The sequence below is a fragment of the Mastigoproctus giganteus genome, chromosome 8 (assembly GCF_048544385.1).
Source record: "Mastigoproctus giganteus isolate SK-2022 chromosome 8, ASM4854438v1, whole genome shotgun sequence".
Classification (NCBI taxonomy): Eukaryota; Metazoa; Arthropoda; class Arachnida; order Uropygi; family Thelyphonidae; genus Mastigoproctus; species Mastigoproctus giganteus.
Genome location: NC_143582.1, coordinates 183,314,805 through 183,332,711, shown reverse-complemented (window position 1 = coordinate 183,332,711; position 17,907 = coordinate 183,314,805). Strand labels below are relative to the sequence as shown.

General features: G+C 36.0%; 1 protein-coding gene across 1 annotated transcript in view; it reads right to left on the bottom strand.

Annotated features, from left to right (window-relative positions):
* LOC150082054 (progesterone-induced-blocking factor 1-like) overlaps positions 1–17,907 on the bottom strand; it is a 172,245-nt gene that overhangs the window by 39,565 nt on the left and 114,773 nt on the right. The window contains exons 8-10 of the mRNA XM_090379941.1: positions 15,867–16,017; positions 9,462–9,552; positions 860–962 (exon numbers count right to left, since the gene is read on the bottom strand). Coding sequence (XP_090236067.1) covers positions 860–962; positions 9,462–9,552; positions 15,867–16,017 — 345 coding nt within the window. The remainder of the gene's footprint in view (positions 1–859; positions 963–9,461; positions 9,553–15,866; positions 16,018–17,907) is intronic.

The following is a 17,907-nucleotide window of genomic DNA, read 5'->3' as shown; positions in this document are numbered from 1 at the left end:
AGTCAAATTCAGTATAACTTATGTCTGAGTGACACCATGTCTCCGCTTTCCTACAATGTTTGCATTTTGGAAATGTAAGATTTCTCCTCCACTTCGCTCTAAGTTATTACAAAATCACTTAGCTTCCTGTTAGGGTTTGATAAGCTTCTGGCATTCCTTTCCTTGATGACTTAATCAGTACTTCAGATTCATCAAATTTATTTACAATCCACCTAGCATTAGTGTACATGCAGGTATATGTGCACATGTTCTTACTCTTAGTTACCCTGACACAGCCCATGTATTTACATCTATGATGACCCATAGCAGGGCCCTTTCCCAACTGCAAGGACTGTATTGATGAACTGACAGGCACCACCCATGCTGTTACTGCATATGCTGTAATAGCTGGTGACATCACTCATAAGTGCTATGGAATGTGTCCACTCATGGAGACAGGTGGTCATAATGTTTCAGCTCAGCTGCAGTACCTCATCCACGACAAGATATGAGCTGTGCATTCTGAAATGCTCATTAGTTACCACTGTCATACTGGATTGTTATTTAGATGATTGTAGCCTTTCAGTTACCTACCATTCTCACACTTAAATTGCACCCATACAGCATTCCTACCTGCCCACCTGTTTTATACGATATGTATTAGCACAATATTGTTACTTGAAAGAGCATGCCATTTGATGAAAAGGGTGGGTGTATCTAATAAAATGGACACTCGGTGTAAGTCCTGTATATGTTTCTACGCGTCAGGGATAACTGATATTTATATGTATGTAGTTCTCATATATATATATATAAAAAACATACACCTCTATAAGGCAATTAATGATTTTCCATTTTGATTTCATAATAAATTTCCTACCTCCTCGGCCTGGTGTTTATTTTTCTCCTTTTCCTCATCCAGTTGTTTCATTAGTAAACCAATTTCCTTGTCTTGCTTAAGTACTTTACGTATCAGGTTAACACTATCATAAATGCAGGAAAAAAAATAAATAAATAACAATAGTCAAAATAACAATTAATAATAAATTTAATATAGTCTGCATAAAAACCAAAAAAAAATTCTATATTTAAAGTATTTCTGGATTTATTTTAAAAAGAAAAAACTGAAAATATTCATTTTGTTTTCTCTTAAAAAAATTAACTTTTATGACTTATCTACATTCTGGCCAAAATATCAGAAATCTAGCTTTAGTGTGAGTTGGGGGGCTTTGAGTGCTAAATGGTTTCCCATACATACTGTAGCAAAAAAAAAAAAAAAAAACCGCAATGGATTTTGTCATTCTTGTTGCAAAGCAGTTGCAAGCTATTATATCATCAGAAAACAAATTCAGGGCATCCAGATAACAAATAAGGGATCTCTCATAAATTTTCTGTGTGGTTCAGATCTTGTTATGTGAGGGTTAATGGAAAATGTTATATATCACTAATATGTTTTTTGAATTCAGTGTGATGGATAGGATAGTCATCCTGAACGTGTTTATTATTTTTGATAAAAATAGCACTCTGCAGTGAAAAATGAACAACTCACCCAATCCACATATAAGAACATTATCCACACTAATTCCATTCTCCACAGGCTGGTACTCTCTGGGTGGTGCATGTGAGTTCCAACACCTCATGGGCTGATGCCACATATACTACCATTAGTCAATATGTGTAAAATTTCCAGTCAATATCTGGAAAGTTAAAATTCCCCAATTATAAAACAATCTGATTTCTATTCTATTTGTCTGCAGTCATTTGGCCTTTAACTTTTCTCATTCCTACTCTCAATTTTATTTTCCCAGTACTTATGTCACACCAAACTGAATCAACATTTCACTGGCCATCCATGTCAACTGTCTTATATTTTATATGCTTCTTACCCAAGAGCATAACTTCTGTCCTACTCCACTTCTGTCTGTCTGTCCTTTCTATACACATACCATATTCAAATTCTGCATCCCATATATATGAGTGGCACCATGTCTATGTTATCCCTACAATGTCCCATTTGATGATTTAACAATACTTCAAATTCATTAAATTTATTTATTAGCATTTTTTAGCATTAGTGTACTCCTAGCATTTATGTTTCCTTTGTTACTTTAATTTCATTAACACAAGTAGGGTAATCATATGGTCTTCTGTTATGATTCTCTAATTCTCTTGTGGTAGTTATCTGATTGCATAATACAAGTATCCCAACAGTATTGATAAATTGAGTTTGATCCTTTTGTTGCTGATTTTAGCATTAGCTAACTGATCTGCTAAGTTACAAGTTGAAGATACTGTAATAGTTCTTATTGACTTAGTTGCCATTTGATGGGCATTAGCATCAAATGACAACTAGCATCAACTTAGTTGTATATGAGATGTATTTTAGATGTATATGAGAATTTGAAGCATTGGATATATTGCTGTAGAATTTGTCCTATCCATGGGTATCTGCTTGAAAGGAGTTGCTCATTTCAATGGTTTCCATTTCACTACTAACTATTATAGATAATACTGCAACTGCTGAGTGCTCCGACTGGTGGTCGCACAGCATTATTGGTCATTTCAGCACAATCTTAACCCACGGCAAGATATTGAGTCATCGATCACTTGCAAAATTACCACCAATGATTGTGCTAGAATCACTCCATATATCACGTTGCCGTGGTGCTTTAAACCACAATAAAGGAGCATGTATTCATCTTATTATAGAGACTGTTATCCTCCAGTGTGATGAATGTTGGCAAGCACCCCCATGTACGCACTTCGCAATCGCAGCCACAAATGTCTAACTTCAACCAGTAATTGATGCTTGCACTCGTGCCATGCTTTATTTCACATTACCACGACCAGGCATTCTTTGTTTTCGTAATAACGTATAATCAGCCGAAGAAGAATCTCCTTGATTTGAAAGCTTTTGTGAACTAATTTGTTTTCGTACTTTGGTTTCTTAAAGCTTTCCACTATAATATTTGTTTTTGTTTTCTGTTTGTCTGGTTAAAATAGTAATTTAAATATTATCATGAATACCAGATTCTGAGGCCTATGTATTGTAAATATTTTATTGATCATTCGCAAATTTCCATAATTTCAGTTGGAACACAGATTTATGATAGATGTGTCTCTGGAAAACAGCTTTGATTGAGGTAACTGATCTTGTAGATAAAATTGAGAGATTAGGGTTGAGAGTTAGATTGAATGTTTCTTGCAGGAAAGTAATTAACGATTTAGTTTTTTTCAATCTGAAGTTAACATTAAAATCACCGCTCATGATCATTAGCATAGGCATATGATGCAAGAAAGCAAGCTTATACAGCATCAGAAAAAAAAAAAAAAAAAAAAAACACCGCCCTCATTTCACCCTCCATTCATTCCAAATATCTGTCCAGCTCAACCTTAAATTTATTTAGGCTATCAACTTCCACAACAAAAGATGGAAGTCTGTTCCACCAATCAACTACCCAATGGCTAAAGGCTAATTTCCGCATATCTACAACTGTCTTATCTCAGTTTGTACCTATTCCCTCTCAGGTTCTTAATTTGAGCAAGAGGAAAAATCCCATCAGAACTAAGCTTGCTCAACCCATTCAAGGCCTTAAACACCTCAATCAGAACACCTCACATGTGCCTGGTCTACAGGCACTACAATTTGCAGAATGTAAGCCTATCTCACTCCCTTTGTTCCCCTCTCCAATCTGGTTGCCCTTCTTTGTACTTGTTCTAGTAACTCTACATCTTTCCTCAAATCAGGCCTCCAGACCTGAACACAGTATTCAAGGTGGTGCCTGACCATTGCCTTGTATAACAGGATAATCACCTCCTTGTACCTGCTAGAAAAATTCCTATATATCATTGAGAAGACTCCATGAACTGATCTGGCAGCCCAATTGCACTTCTCAGTGAATTTCATATCTGACTGCACATTTACCCCCAGGCCTTTTTCACTCTCCACTTCCCTGAGTGTAGTACCACACAGATGGTACATTTCTATTGCTTACTGCTACCCATAGGCAGTACTTTGCATTTCTCAATGTTAAGCTTCAGTTGCCATCTCAACCCACTTGCCCAATTTATCGAGATACAGTTGCAGTAGCATACTGTCATTAACAACCCTCCCAAACTTTGTATCATTTGCAAACTTGGACATTAAGCCTGATATACCCTCATCAATATCATTGATAAATACATAAAATAACAATGGGCCGATTACCTAACCCTGGGGAACTCCACTAATAACATTAGTCCATTAAGAGCAGTGTCCATTGGTTACCACTCTCTGTCATCTCCCACTCAACCATCCCTTTATCCATTGTAGAAACTTGCCCTTAATGCAATTCTGCTCCAATTTGTACATCAATCTTCCATGTGCAACAGTATCAAACATTTTCCTGAAATCCAGTATATGATATTAAAATAATTTTTTGCATCCAGTTCCTTTGTGACTACATCATAGTATCCAATCATATTGGTCAGAAAAGACATCCCTTTAACAAACCCATGCTGTACCTTAACTATTACTGCAGTCTTGTCTAGATGATGCTGCAATGCTTCTTTAACCAGACTCCATTATTTTCTCCAGACCACAAGTTAAACTACAGGTCTATAATTACTTCTGTCACCTTTTGGAATCCCTTTGTGAATTGAGGATACATTTGCACCCCTCCAGTCCATGAGTTTAAGGACCTCCACTGAGAGAGCTTTCTATGAGAGCTTCCTTAGACTCAGGACCTCCCCTGAGTCTAAGGAAGCTCTCATAGGGGCTCACATCTGGTGAGTATGGGCTTGGCACACCCAGGGTCCTGAGCTGGATATCATCATTCTTCTCTTTCTTGGTGATTCCCTTCTCTCTCTCTCTCTCTCTCTCTCTCTCTCTCTCTCTCTCTCTCTCTCTCTCTCTCTCTCTCCAGGGTAATTCAGAAATTTTTTTTTAGCTGGTGCAGTATAAGCCTCAGGCTTCCTTGCACTATATGGCTAGTAATAATAATAATTATGGCTAAGGGTTTTCTTACTTCCTTTGCTGCCTCATTTAATATAACTGGATAGATCCCATCCACTCTAGGTGCCTTCCTTATATTTAACTTTTGACAATTTCTCTTCCACTTTGTTCTAAGTTATTACAAAATCACTTAGCTCCATGTTAGGGTTTGATAATCTTCTGGTATTCCTCTCCTTGAATAAGTCCTCGTGTGTGAATGTAGATGCAAAATACTTATTCAGTTTATCAGCTACCTGAGCATGATCATCAATAGTCAAACCATCTATGTTAAGTGGACCAATCTGATTCATCCCTTTTCTTCTAGAGTTAACATAAGTAAAGAACTCTTTGCTGTTTTTCTTTGAATTCTTGGCCAAAGATTTCTCGTAATCTGCTTTCTCCTGCCAAACCCCCTTGTGACTGATAATTTTTATGCATCCCATGCATTTTTCTTCTCTGCCACAAGCATCATTAATTCATCTAACATCCATCCATTTAGGCATAAAGCTTGAACAGTATTTCGTAGTTGGTATGAAAAACCTAACTGCCTCAAAGATTAAGTTCCTGAAGACTTCCCATTTAGAATTCATCATGGGCAATATTATTTGATCCCACTGTGTAGAATTTAAAAACTGTCTAAGACCACTGTAGTCACCTTTACATAAAGCAAAAGCGCTTCTCTTTACCCTTGATGGTAGTTACATCTTTAAGCAAATCCCACATCAGTACGCTGTGATCACTGTCACCTAGTGGTTCCTTTGTCTTCTAATTCTTAATGATAAATAATCACTGCTGATAATCAGTTCAAGAATATTACTCCCTCTGGTTGCCTCTCGAACATGTTGCTGTAGAAAACAGCCATCTAATAAATCGACAAAAGTCTTGCTGCTGTAAAAGTGACCAACCACCAAGTTCCAGTCACTATCTGGAAAGTTAAAATCACTCCATATAAGAAATTCTGATTTACCTGCCACTCTATTTCTCTGCACAACTGCTTATTGTACTCATCAGTTTCATTAGGCCTATAATTATTATTATAATTAGTCATATGGTGCAAGGAAGCCTGAAGCTTTTGCTGCACCAGCAAAAAAAAAAATTCTGAGTTACCCTGAGAGAGAGAGAGAGAGAGAAAACAAGTCAGAAGTAAAAGGAAATCACCAAGAAAGAGAAGAATGATGATATCCAGCTCAGGAACCTAGATGTGCCAAGACCATACTCACCAGATGTGAGTCCTTGAGCTAACACCTACTCTCATTTTTCCTTTCCCAGTGCTTATGTCGCACCACACTGATTCAACATTCAACTGTCCAACCAATGTCAACTGGATGCACTTCCTTAGATTTTATGTGTTTCTTAACTAACAGCATAACCCCTCTTCCCTTCCTGTCCTGTCTATCCTTTCTGTATACATTATACTCCCCAAATTCCAATTCATCACTGCTTATATGTGTGACACAATATCTCTAATACTCCAATAATATCTGCCTTTGATGTCTTGACCAGCAGTTCAAACTCATCAAATTTATTAACTATATATCTAGCATTGGTGTACATGCAAGTATACATGCACCTGTTCCTACTCTTAGTTACCCTAACACAGCCCATGTATTTACTTGTTTCACTATGACTTCTAGCAGCCCTGGAAATCCCCAGCAATTTGCTTTCCAGGCTGCTGCTCATTCCAATAGAAGCAGTGAAGAATTACTTTTGCCTCTGCCTGCGGTGACTGTTAATCTTTTAGTCTGTGTATCTCCCAAGCTAGCAGTTTTCCGACCCACTTAACACTGCCTCAATAGCATCAGCAAATATTCTTGCACCCTTTCTATTTTAGTGTACCCCATTCCTGTAGAAGCAGTCTCTGGTTAACAAGCACAGACTATGCTGAAAAAAAATTCTACCTCATGAGCCTTGCACAATCTCTTCAGTGCTGAATTGATTGACAAGGCTCTCAAGTATATACTCCCTCCTATCGTGTCTGGACAGAATTGCAGACACTTTCAAATTCAACCCTTTTTTTTTCAAATTCAACCCTTTCTATTCAACCCCACTTTCAAATTCAACCCTTTCTATTTAAGTGTACCCCATTCCTGTAGAAGCAGTCTCTGGTTAACAAGCATAGACTATGCTGAAAAAAAATTCTACCTCATGAGCCTTGCACAATCTCTTCAGTGCTGAATTGATTGACAAGGCTCTCAAGTATATACTCCCTCCTATCGTGTCTGGACAGAATTGCAGACACTTTCAAATTCAACCCTAGACTTTTTTTCAATGTTGACCTGTACTTGCTAATTAAATCTGCAAATCTCTTACTCTTAAGGTCATTTGTGCCAACAAGTACGACAATATCACCTTCTGTGCCTTTAAAAGATATCTGCCTTACAACGTCATCAACTTTTGTCCCTGGCTGACATACCTTGGTCCTATTCCACTTATCCTTTTTGCATAATATATTTCCTGTCTCTCTGACAATAGAGTCACCAACAATAACTAGTTCCTGTGGAACCAGAGCATTCTGCCTTGGAGATTGCCTCTGTGTTGCCTGCTGCACAGGAGTGAGCTCTGGAATTGAGTTGGACCAGCTGAGAGCTTGATGGGCTCCTCATATTAATTTCTTCAAGGGCATCTACCTTACACCTCAAACTCTCATAGATGCCCATCAGAACACTGCCGACCGGACTAGCCGGGTGGGTAAAGTGCCTGCCTGGCAACCCAAAGGGCACGTGTTCGATTCCCGCCTCGGGCTTGGATCAAAGTACTGCAAAAACCTTGGGAGGTGCATTATGGCCATAGAAGCCTATGTGCCAACAACTACCAAAAAAAAAAAAAAAAATCAGAACACTGACTTGGCACCTAATTTCATGCCACTCAATGCACCTAGTACACAAAAAGACATCCTCCTTAGCTAAATCATGTCCTGCTCCCAAAATGTCTGCAAACATTTCACATTTTGCACATTTTTCCCAATGCATGTCAGTGCATTGGAAAATCACCCACTTTGTTTCTCCTTTGAGCCACAGTGCTCCTGCTACTCTGCAATCTTTGCTTTGCAGCTCTAGTCTGGGTCATGATTTCCATTTAAATACAGTTTAATTAACAATGAAATTTAATAATATTAATAAATTTTATTGATTAATTGATAATATTATACTAAGCTAACAGATAATACTATACTAAGCTAAATGAGGAGCAAGATAAACACTGACAAGGAGAAAATTGAGTATACAGGTGACCCCCCCCGCTTAACGCTGATAATTCGTTCCGTAAAAACAGAGCGCTAAGTGAATCCGTGCTAAGCGAGCGCCGAATTCCCATAAGGTAACATATGTATTTGTGAGTTGCGGTCGGTGCCATAGGATATTTCCTAATCAATAATAAACGGTAATGAAAAGATGCACAAATGTCGGTCAAAATATTTAATATTCAAATATTTGTACATATAAAATATTCTGAATTACATACGTATATAATTATGTGGTATCTACTTGCATATCAAAATTAAACTTAAGATTCCAATTAAAATCATGAATTTAATTGATCTCAATTGATTTTATTTAATTGATGAATTTAATCATGAAATGTGTCGATTTTAGTTTATTTGGCCCTCTTCCAAATAAACTAAAAGGGGTATTAATTTTAAATCCCCCTCAGTTTAATTACCACCCAACAATAAAGTCAACTGATCCTTCGCCGCTTTGAAACCTGGCATGTTTTTTTTATTCTTTCAATATGAAACTTCTTTTAGGCATTTGTTTCCACAAAAGTCCTGCTTCATCTATGTTAAAAACTTGTTGAGAAGTACAGTTTAATACATAATATCCCTCTTCAATAATTTTAACAAGTTCTTTTTTGAAAGTTTCAGCTCCTTCTGCACTTGCAACTTCTCCCTGGATTTTAAATCTATTCAACCAGCCCTTACTAGTTTTAAATGGTTCCACATTTTTTTTTTTTTTTTTTTGGCTAATCCCTTTCTCTTTTTTTTTTTTTAATAATATTTAACTTAACTGAATTCTGCATTGGATATTATCTTCAATAAAATTAGTTAAAGTCTTTCCATTTCAATCCTAATATCTGGCCTAGCCCTAGTTGCTTGCAGTGGAACAGCTATCTTTTCCGCTGCTAAAATTAATTCTTTATTTTTTTTTTTTATAATTGTTCTTACAGTTAAACTTGCAAGTCCTAAATTATGGCACACATCCTCTTGTCTTTGACCGGAATCGATTCACTTCAAAACGTTTAATTTAATTTTCAAATTCAGTCGTCTTCTTACATTTATAGTCTTCTTACTGCGCCCAGACGTTGTTGCTTTTTCATTCTTATCGGCCATTATTAACTCTTCGAAAATGTAACTGCGTTGGTTGCATTTTAAAATGGAACTTAGAATTTCGATTTTAAAATGGTTGATTTTTGTCAGAGATGTTTTCACATAAAACATCTTTGGGGCATACAGGGTACACACATGGGTTTTTTTTAAAACTTACACTTAAGTATAAATAAAAAATGTATATTATACCTCTGTAATAGTCGTGTCTTTGATGATACTGGAATACCTAACTGGTTTGTGTATTTATGAATCATCTGGTCTGCTTTTAGCTCATCTGTTACTGAAAAAATAAACATATAAACTTTATTTTCAATTATTATCCTCATTTTCATTTACTATCATTATCTAGTTGGTTGCGAGAAAATGTTAAGAAATGATGATAATAATAATAGAATTTTTCTTTTCTCTTGGCCAGTGATGCTATCTAATTTACAACACTAAAAGATCATATTCATAATACCAATATTTATATACAAAAAACAAAACAAAAAGAGGCGAGTTATTTTTATAAAGATGAAGTCTCTAAAATTTTAGTAATTATCACTTGGATAACTAGAGGCAAAACTTAAACTTATGATAAAAAAAAACTTAAAATTCTACTTTGTTATTTTTATTATTTTTTATGAAAACCCCAAACACAAAAGGTATTAGAATGTACAGTACTTAGTACAGTGCATGGGTTGAAGGTTGAGAAGATGAAAGAAGATGCTTGTTAACATTAGACTTGTATTTCTGTAGATTATAATTTTCAAGAAATAGGTGTGAAAGGAGGTTGTTTCAGAAACAGAAGTTGAAGGAATAATTAAAGAAGAAAAGTTGGTTTTGTGAGTATGAAGTTGGACAGTAAAAATATGATGAATGATTGCAGCATGTGTTTTGTCTAGTTTGGAAAAGAGATAGGGAATTATAGATTCCAATGCAGAATAACAGTGCTGATGGAATCTAAAGAAAAAGCATGCAGCAGAAACAGAACATCTATGAAAGAGAGTGGAGAGACTTCATAAGAGATGGGTCATTAATTAACCTAACTTCCCTCTTTTGAATGGAGTCTAGAAGACTGAGGGAGAGGCTTTGGGAGCACCGCCCCAGATGTGGGAACAATATTCCATGGTAGGGAAGATTCGAGATTTGTACAGAGTGAGTTACTGTTTAGGAAAAAAGTAAAGCTGAGATCAAAAGAGAAAACCCAGTTTTTAGATGCAGAGAAAGCAATATGCCTACACCAAAGCTCACAACAATTGTAAAGCAGTCATTAATCAATCGAAACTAGATTTTGAACAGGCTAAGAGTAGAAAACTTGCTTCTTGCTGTAATGGTAGCCGAGCATTCTGGTCTCTTGCCAAAGCTATTGGCTGCAACTTTTGCCCATCTCTGCTCCCACCTCTGTCAAACCAGATGGTTCTGTTGTCACTTCAGCCAAGGATAAAGCTGACCTGCTAGCATCCCATGTTTCTTCCAACTCATGTATTAATGATCTTGGTAAAACACCTCCCACCATTCCCAACATGCTCCATTCAATGCCTCCTGTGGTCTTCTGTCAAAAGGATTTTTATGAATCTTGATGCTAAGGAAGCTCCAGGTCCTGATGGTATTCTCCACTTGTTCTCAAAACCTGTGTTCCTGAACTTGCTCCTGTTCTTTGCTGCATTTTTTCACTTTCTTATTCCAAAGGTGTATTTCCTTCTGCTTGGAAATTTGCTCATATCCAGCCAATTTCTAAAAAGGTTGACAAATCCCTCCCATCCAATTATCGTCCCATTGCAATTACTTTTACTCTTTCTAAAGTAATGGAGAAACCAATTAACCGCCAACTCTTAAACTACCTAGAAACCTTCCGTCTGATCAATGATAGCCAGTATGGATTCTGTCAGTATCAATCCAGTGATATTCTGGCTTATATTACCCATTTATGGACAAATTCAATGGAAAAGTTCAGTGAAACACAAGCAGTTGATCTTCTAAACAAGCTTCCATCTTTCCAACCTATGGTTTTCGAATGTTTTTTGCAATTGGTTATCCTGTTTTCTCTCTGATAGCTCACTGAGGGTAATGGTAGATGGCTCTCTGTCTTCTAACTTCTCCACTAATGCTGGTGTCCCCCAAAGTTCAGTTTTTTCCCCACTCTTTTCCTCTTGTATATTAATGACCTTCTTCCATTGACTGGAAATCCTATCCATAGTTTTGCCGATGATAGCACATTGCATTCTACTTTCCATTTTGAGAAACCTTGCTTGCTCAATCAGCTTCAACTTCTCAAAAATCTGCTACCAATTCCTTAAATGCCGATCTCTAGGTAATTCTCCAGTGGGGCAAAGACAACTTAGTTGATTTCAATCCTTCTAAAACTCAGTCTTGTCTTATGTCTCGCAAAAAAAGGATTCTTCTGCTCCTATACTTATCTTTGGTGACACTCCGAATTCTAGGCAAAATGATATATTTCTTTTGGGAATTACCCTGACTTCTAATCTCTCTTGGCACAAGCACGTTACAAATATTGTTTCCTCTGCATCTAAAAAACTTGTTTTTCTCTTTAGCTCTTGCCTTTACTTTTCTTCTAAACAGCTGTTCACTCTGTACAAATCCACCCTGCCATGGAATATTGTTCCCACATCTGGGGCGGGGTCCCCAAAATCTCTCTGGCTTCTAGATTCCATTCAGAAGAGGATAGTTAGGTTAATGACTCATCTCTAACAGAGTCTCTCCACTCGCTGTCTCATAGATGTACTGTTTCTGCTCCATGCCTTTTCTACAGATACTTCCATGGGCACTGTTCTTCTGAATTGGCTTCTATAATTCCTGCTCGCTCTTTCAAAACAGTTTCACACGTGCCGCAACCAGCCAACATCCATTTCCTGTCCAACTTCAAACTCACAGAATCAACTTTTCACTTCCTCGTTTATTCATTCAACTGCCGTTTTCTGGAACAACCTTCCATCATACGTATTTCCTGAAAATTACAGTCTACAGAAGTTCAAGTCTAATGTCAACAAATATCTTTTTTGTCTTATCAACCTCCAACCCATGCACAGTACTAAGAACTATAGGTTCTAATACCCCTTGTGTTTGAGGGTTTCATAAAAAAATTAATAAATATTTGCAACAGATCCAAATGAAAAAAAATGAGGCCAACTAATAACAACATTCATTGTTATTTGTCTTTTATAGCTATATGCAAAATAAATTACATTATATACCATAAAAGATGAACAACTAGCCTCATTCAGAAGTAGATGTTCTTTTTTTCAATATATTTAAAATAAACTGGCAAAATAAAAAATCAATATTAAGGGGGGGGGGAATTGAGAAATAAAAAGACAATGTTCCTGAGACAGCCAATTTGGGGGCTCACTCCAAAAATAAAACCATGTATTCAGTCAATCATGCCTACAAATTTGATAATACATATTATAAAAAAATTCATTTCGAAATAAACCATAAATTCAAATCAATGTTAAAAAGATTAAAATCAGATGAATGTAAAGTCAAATTACCTTAATATAAAACTCGTGGTCACGTCACCATGATGAGTATTATTGTTCCTAGTACTTACAGCATACTTAGCAGCAATAAAGAAATTTAATTAAAATTCTCTTACACTTGGAGAAACCAGAACAGAGCACTGGATTAGATGGTTTGTAGAGGAATCCTCTAAGAAACAATAGATTTTAGAGTTTTAAATAACTGGAATAAGTTACTTCCACAGGCTGAGGCTGACATCTTGGGAAAATTCAAAGGTTATCTAGAATTAGCACCTATATGGGAAATGTAACAAGTTTTTTTTTTTTTTTGCATATGCAGCAAAAGTCTAAGGTTTAGTTGTATCATATGGCAAATACTAAATAATGAACATCTTTACAAACAGACTGGTCAAGCATATCAGAATGCCTTATCATGGGAGACAAATTAATCTCCCATGATAAGGGAGATTAATTTGGAAGGAAGGAACTTAGGAAGGATTTAATTTCATTCATTTTTACTGTTAATATTTAATCTTTCATGTTCTAATAAAATTTCAAAATATCCAATTTTTTCATTTTACGTAACATTTTCTGTATATGAAATAAAAGAGAAAAAATAAAGTTTTCTATAAAAGTTATTCAGTACCACTTTATATAAACAAAAATATTTTTTAATGATCTAAAAATATATATATTTTTTTTAACAAAAGCTACACATATCAGATGTAGAAAAAAATTAAGTGGTCTGTGACACCATGCTCTATGACTAACAGAAGAAAAATCACACTGTAGTAGTTAATGGCTAACCGCTGGTAGTATAGTACATTTAGGAGTTTGAATCCTTATGAAATATTCTAAAGAAAAAAAAAATCATCATAAACAGACAAGAATGTAATAAAAATTGTGGAAAACAGAATAACCAACGGTCACCCTATTTGAAAAATACCAGTCACTACTTCTTAAGTATAAGAAACCTGAAAATTCTAAAAAAAAAAACACAACCATCTCCTTGACAATAACAGTTTCACTAATTCAAATATTTTACCTGAAATAAAACTTCAAAAGAATCAAGACTGACTCTTCTGAAGATCCCATATACACTAAATCAAAGGATAAGCTGACATCTAGAAAAAAAATCAGCTTTCTGCAGCTTGATGGAACAGACCTGGGTAATTATCTGGTGAAAGCTGGTAATGGTAAACCTGTGCAGGCAGTCATAATGAACAGTTAATATTAGTAAATGATGAAAGAAAGCAAGCTTATACAGCACCACTCAAAAAAAAAAAAAACCCACTTGCCATACCACACTTGCCATACCACCTGTCCATCCCCTCTAATAGTTTTATTTCTTCCTTGAATTTATTCAAACTATCCAACTCTACAACAACAACAGATGGAAGTTTGTTCCAACAATCAATTACCTATTCACTAAAGGTAAATTTCTGCACATCTATATTGCAACTATCCTTCAACTTAAATTTATGCCTTCTCATGTGTGTAGTCTGAGCAGATCTCCTCACAGGTGTCCAGTCTCCAGACTTTGCAGAACTGAAGCCTTTCTTGATAAGAGCACCCCTTTTGCAAACCTCACTAATCTGTTCTCTTCTCTGCTTTCATTCCAACAGATCCATATCCTTCCTAAAATAAGGCTTCCAGATCTGTATTCAGTACTAACCATTGCCCTATACAACAGGATAATCACCTCTTTATCTCAGCTGGCAAAATTCGTGTACATCACTGACAAAGCCCCATGAGCTGTCCTGGAAGCCTGTCTACACTGCTCACAGAGAACATTATATCAGACACAATTACTTCCAGGTCTTTTTCATTCTTTACTACTCTAATGTTATGCCATACTTCAATTGCCACTTCTCAGCTCATCTGGCTATTTTTTCTAGATCTTGCTGCAGTAGCATAACCCTGATTATTATCAACCTGCCAACCTTCATATCAACTGCAAATTTAGACTGACATGTTTTCGTCAATATCATTAATAAATACTGACAACAGATGGTATTCTAATGAAAAATAGTTAACTTTTTAATAGTCAGTAATAATTTCCATAATATTTTAGTAAATGGTGATGCAACAGAAAGAAGGTGGAAATTTGTAACTAATGTATTATTGATTTCACCAATTTAATATTTAATCCTTAAAATTAAATCCTTACATTTAATCCCTATAATACAAAGAATAATGAGTGTCTAGACAATCAAAACTAACAGCTGTCATGCTTACATTTGAAATTCCATCTGTTTAAACTGCTGAGCTATCAGATAGGGAATTAATATCACCTTTTTAGATTTTTTTTTATTGCAATACAATTTTGGTAGACTATTTACTGGAGCAGATGTAAATCAGAGTCAATATTCAAGATAACACTATACTGATTAAACTTGTAGATGAGTGTTATAAGCTAATTGCTACATGCTATGTTCTTATCTTGAACAGCCTTAGCAGATTTATTGAAAAACCATGTTTGAGATTTTAGGAATGAGGAATTTAAGGTAGAATTAGGAAAGTATTTTTCCCAACTACACCAATTTCTTTAGCATGAAAACAGTAATTCAACCAAGAAAAGGAAGAACAAAAATCATGTATATCATCCAATTTTGAATTCTTGTAATGCCAAAGGATATGAAGCTGAGAATGGCAAAGTAGATAGAGAGGCTCTATTGAAGAAGAGACCATTAACAACATGTGATCTGAGGTACCTAAAGACACACTAACAGTAACTAAAGGTGTTGGTTATGTGGTTAGGAGTCTTATATTTTATAGTATATATAGAACTTAAACATTTTAAAATATTTTTTAGATTTTTTCAGCATTATTCAACATCTTTCAGATTCATAACACTTCTACCTTCCAGTCCACTTTCAGCATTATTTTTCTGTCTCTCTCTCTCTCTCTCTCTCTCTCTCTCTCTCTCTCTCTCTCTCTCTCTCTCTCTCTCTCATATGTCTGCATTCAAGCTATTCTTGTAACTTCACAATCTTGCTACCACCATCTATTCTAACAGGAGCTTTAAAGATCCCAACTTAGCTAGTATTAATCACATGCACACACTGTTGTTGTTTTAGGGATTTATTATGCGCATCGGCAACTATGGCCATAGTGTGCCAAAACACACACACACCTTGTGCTGCTTGATTAATAACATCATCAAGCTCCTCTTCTAGCTTTTCATAGACTCCTAGCTTTGCTTTATTTTCTCCCAGTTCTTTTTCAAGTTGCAATTGATGCTGTCGTGTCTCTTGTTTCACATTCTGAAGTTCCTGGCTGATAATCTATAAAAGTGAGAATTTATAATATATTTTATATTACGTGAAATAAAAAACAGCTATATAAACACAGATAGAGAGACAGGTAGAGTTAGAAAAATGGGTTATGATTAAGATTAATCCTGGAACCAGAACTAGGTCAGCAACAGAGATCAGTGTATCACAGGCAACAGTCTGGAGGATTTTCCACAAGTGGCATCTACATCCTTATAACCAGATCCTCCTAAATAATTTTCCAGCATATATAGTGTTTATCCAGTGATTTTGTGCAGTAATGTGAGAACCCAACACTTCATTTCAGCAGTTCTTTTCACACGTGAAGTGCAGAGATAGTGTTGTCAATTTTCATATTCAAAACTGGGAACAGAAAAATGCTCATGAGATCATTCATTCTTGGCAGCAGCCATAGTGTACCATCAATGATTGGGTTGATATTAGTGGTGACTAATATCAACCCAATTGATTGTCGTAGACAATGTAGAATGATTACAGAGATATTCTGGAAAATGATCTGCTCATACTGATCAAAGGTGCATCACTACAGACAAGAGCATACATGTTGTTTATGCAAGATTTTCTCTTCCCATATTTCAGTATCATTCCTCATGAGCTGCTCAATTCATGTTATCTGTTATCTTGATCATTGAACAGGCCGAGGTGGGCCAACTGCATGGGCTCCATGCTTGCCATTTCAACACCATGTATTTTTATGTTCATTTTTTTTATTATGTGTATTTGAATCCTACATATTTTTAGAAATAGAAATGAAGGATTAAAAGACCTAATTTCCATGAGGATCCCTAGCAGGTCCAGTAATCCCAACCCCTCCTTGTTTTCCAGGCTGCTGCATGTTCTGATAGAGATCAGTGCAAGAATCAATTTTACCTCTGCTTGAAGCCGCCATTAAACTGTTAGTCTGTGTATTCCCACAAACTAGCAGTTTTTTAACCAATTTAACAGTGCCTCAATAGCATGCAAATATCCTTGCACCCCTTCTATTTAAAGGGTGGTGCAAGAATGCCATTTAAGGGTATCTTATCCGTGTAAAACAACCTAACCTGTCAAAAAACACTGACCATGACGAGAAAAGTTCTAACCCCCATGAGCCTTGCACAATCTCACTAGACCCAACTGACTGATATGTTCTCATCATGTACTGCCTCCTATTGTGTCTGTCCAAAATTGCAGACACTTTCAAATTTAATCCTAACCAGCAGCTTTCTTTTCAACATTTCTGCACAGAAGTTAAATGAATCCTCATTAACACCAATGCACACCACAGTATCACCTTTTTATCTTTAAAAAGATAATGACTGTTCTACAATATCATTAACTTTCACCACAGTCAGGGCTTGACAAATATGCTTGCCTGTGGTGAGTAGATATTTTCAGCTAGCAAGTAGCTGAAGACTAGACAAAATAGAATCTTTTTATTAAAATTAATAATAAAATATTATTGTAAACCTTCACAAAATTTTTGAGATTGTGTTAAACATCAAAGAATGACAAATGATGATAACTTGAGCCATGGTAACAGTTATACTGTCCCGGTCTCCAGTGATGCACGTTTGCGCAGTTGGGATCATGTGAACCATACTATTGCCACACTGGTCAGCATTACTATTCTTATTAGGACTTTATACCATTCAAAAAAAAAAATACTTTTTTGGTGGGGTGAGTCCCTTTTTTATGTGGTGAGTAGGGTTTAACATAATTTTTTGAGCCCTGATCACAGATAAACATACACTGGGCATGTTCCACCTTGCAAGATATATATATTTCACTGACAACAGCCACATCCTGTGGAACCAGTGCTTTCTGTTTTTTTTTGGGGGGATGCTGCTGTTTTATCTAATGCATGACTGTGGACTAGAGCACTGAGCTGGGCAGCTGAGC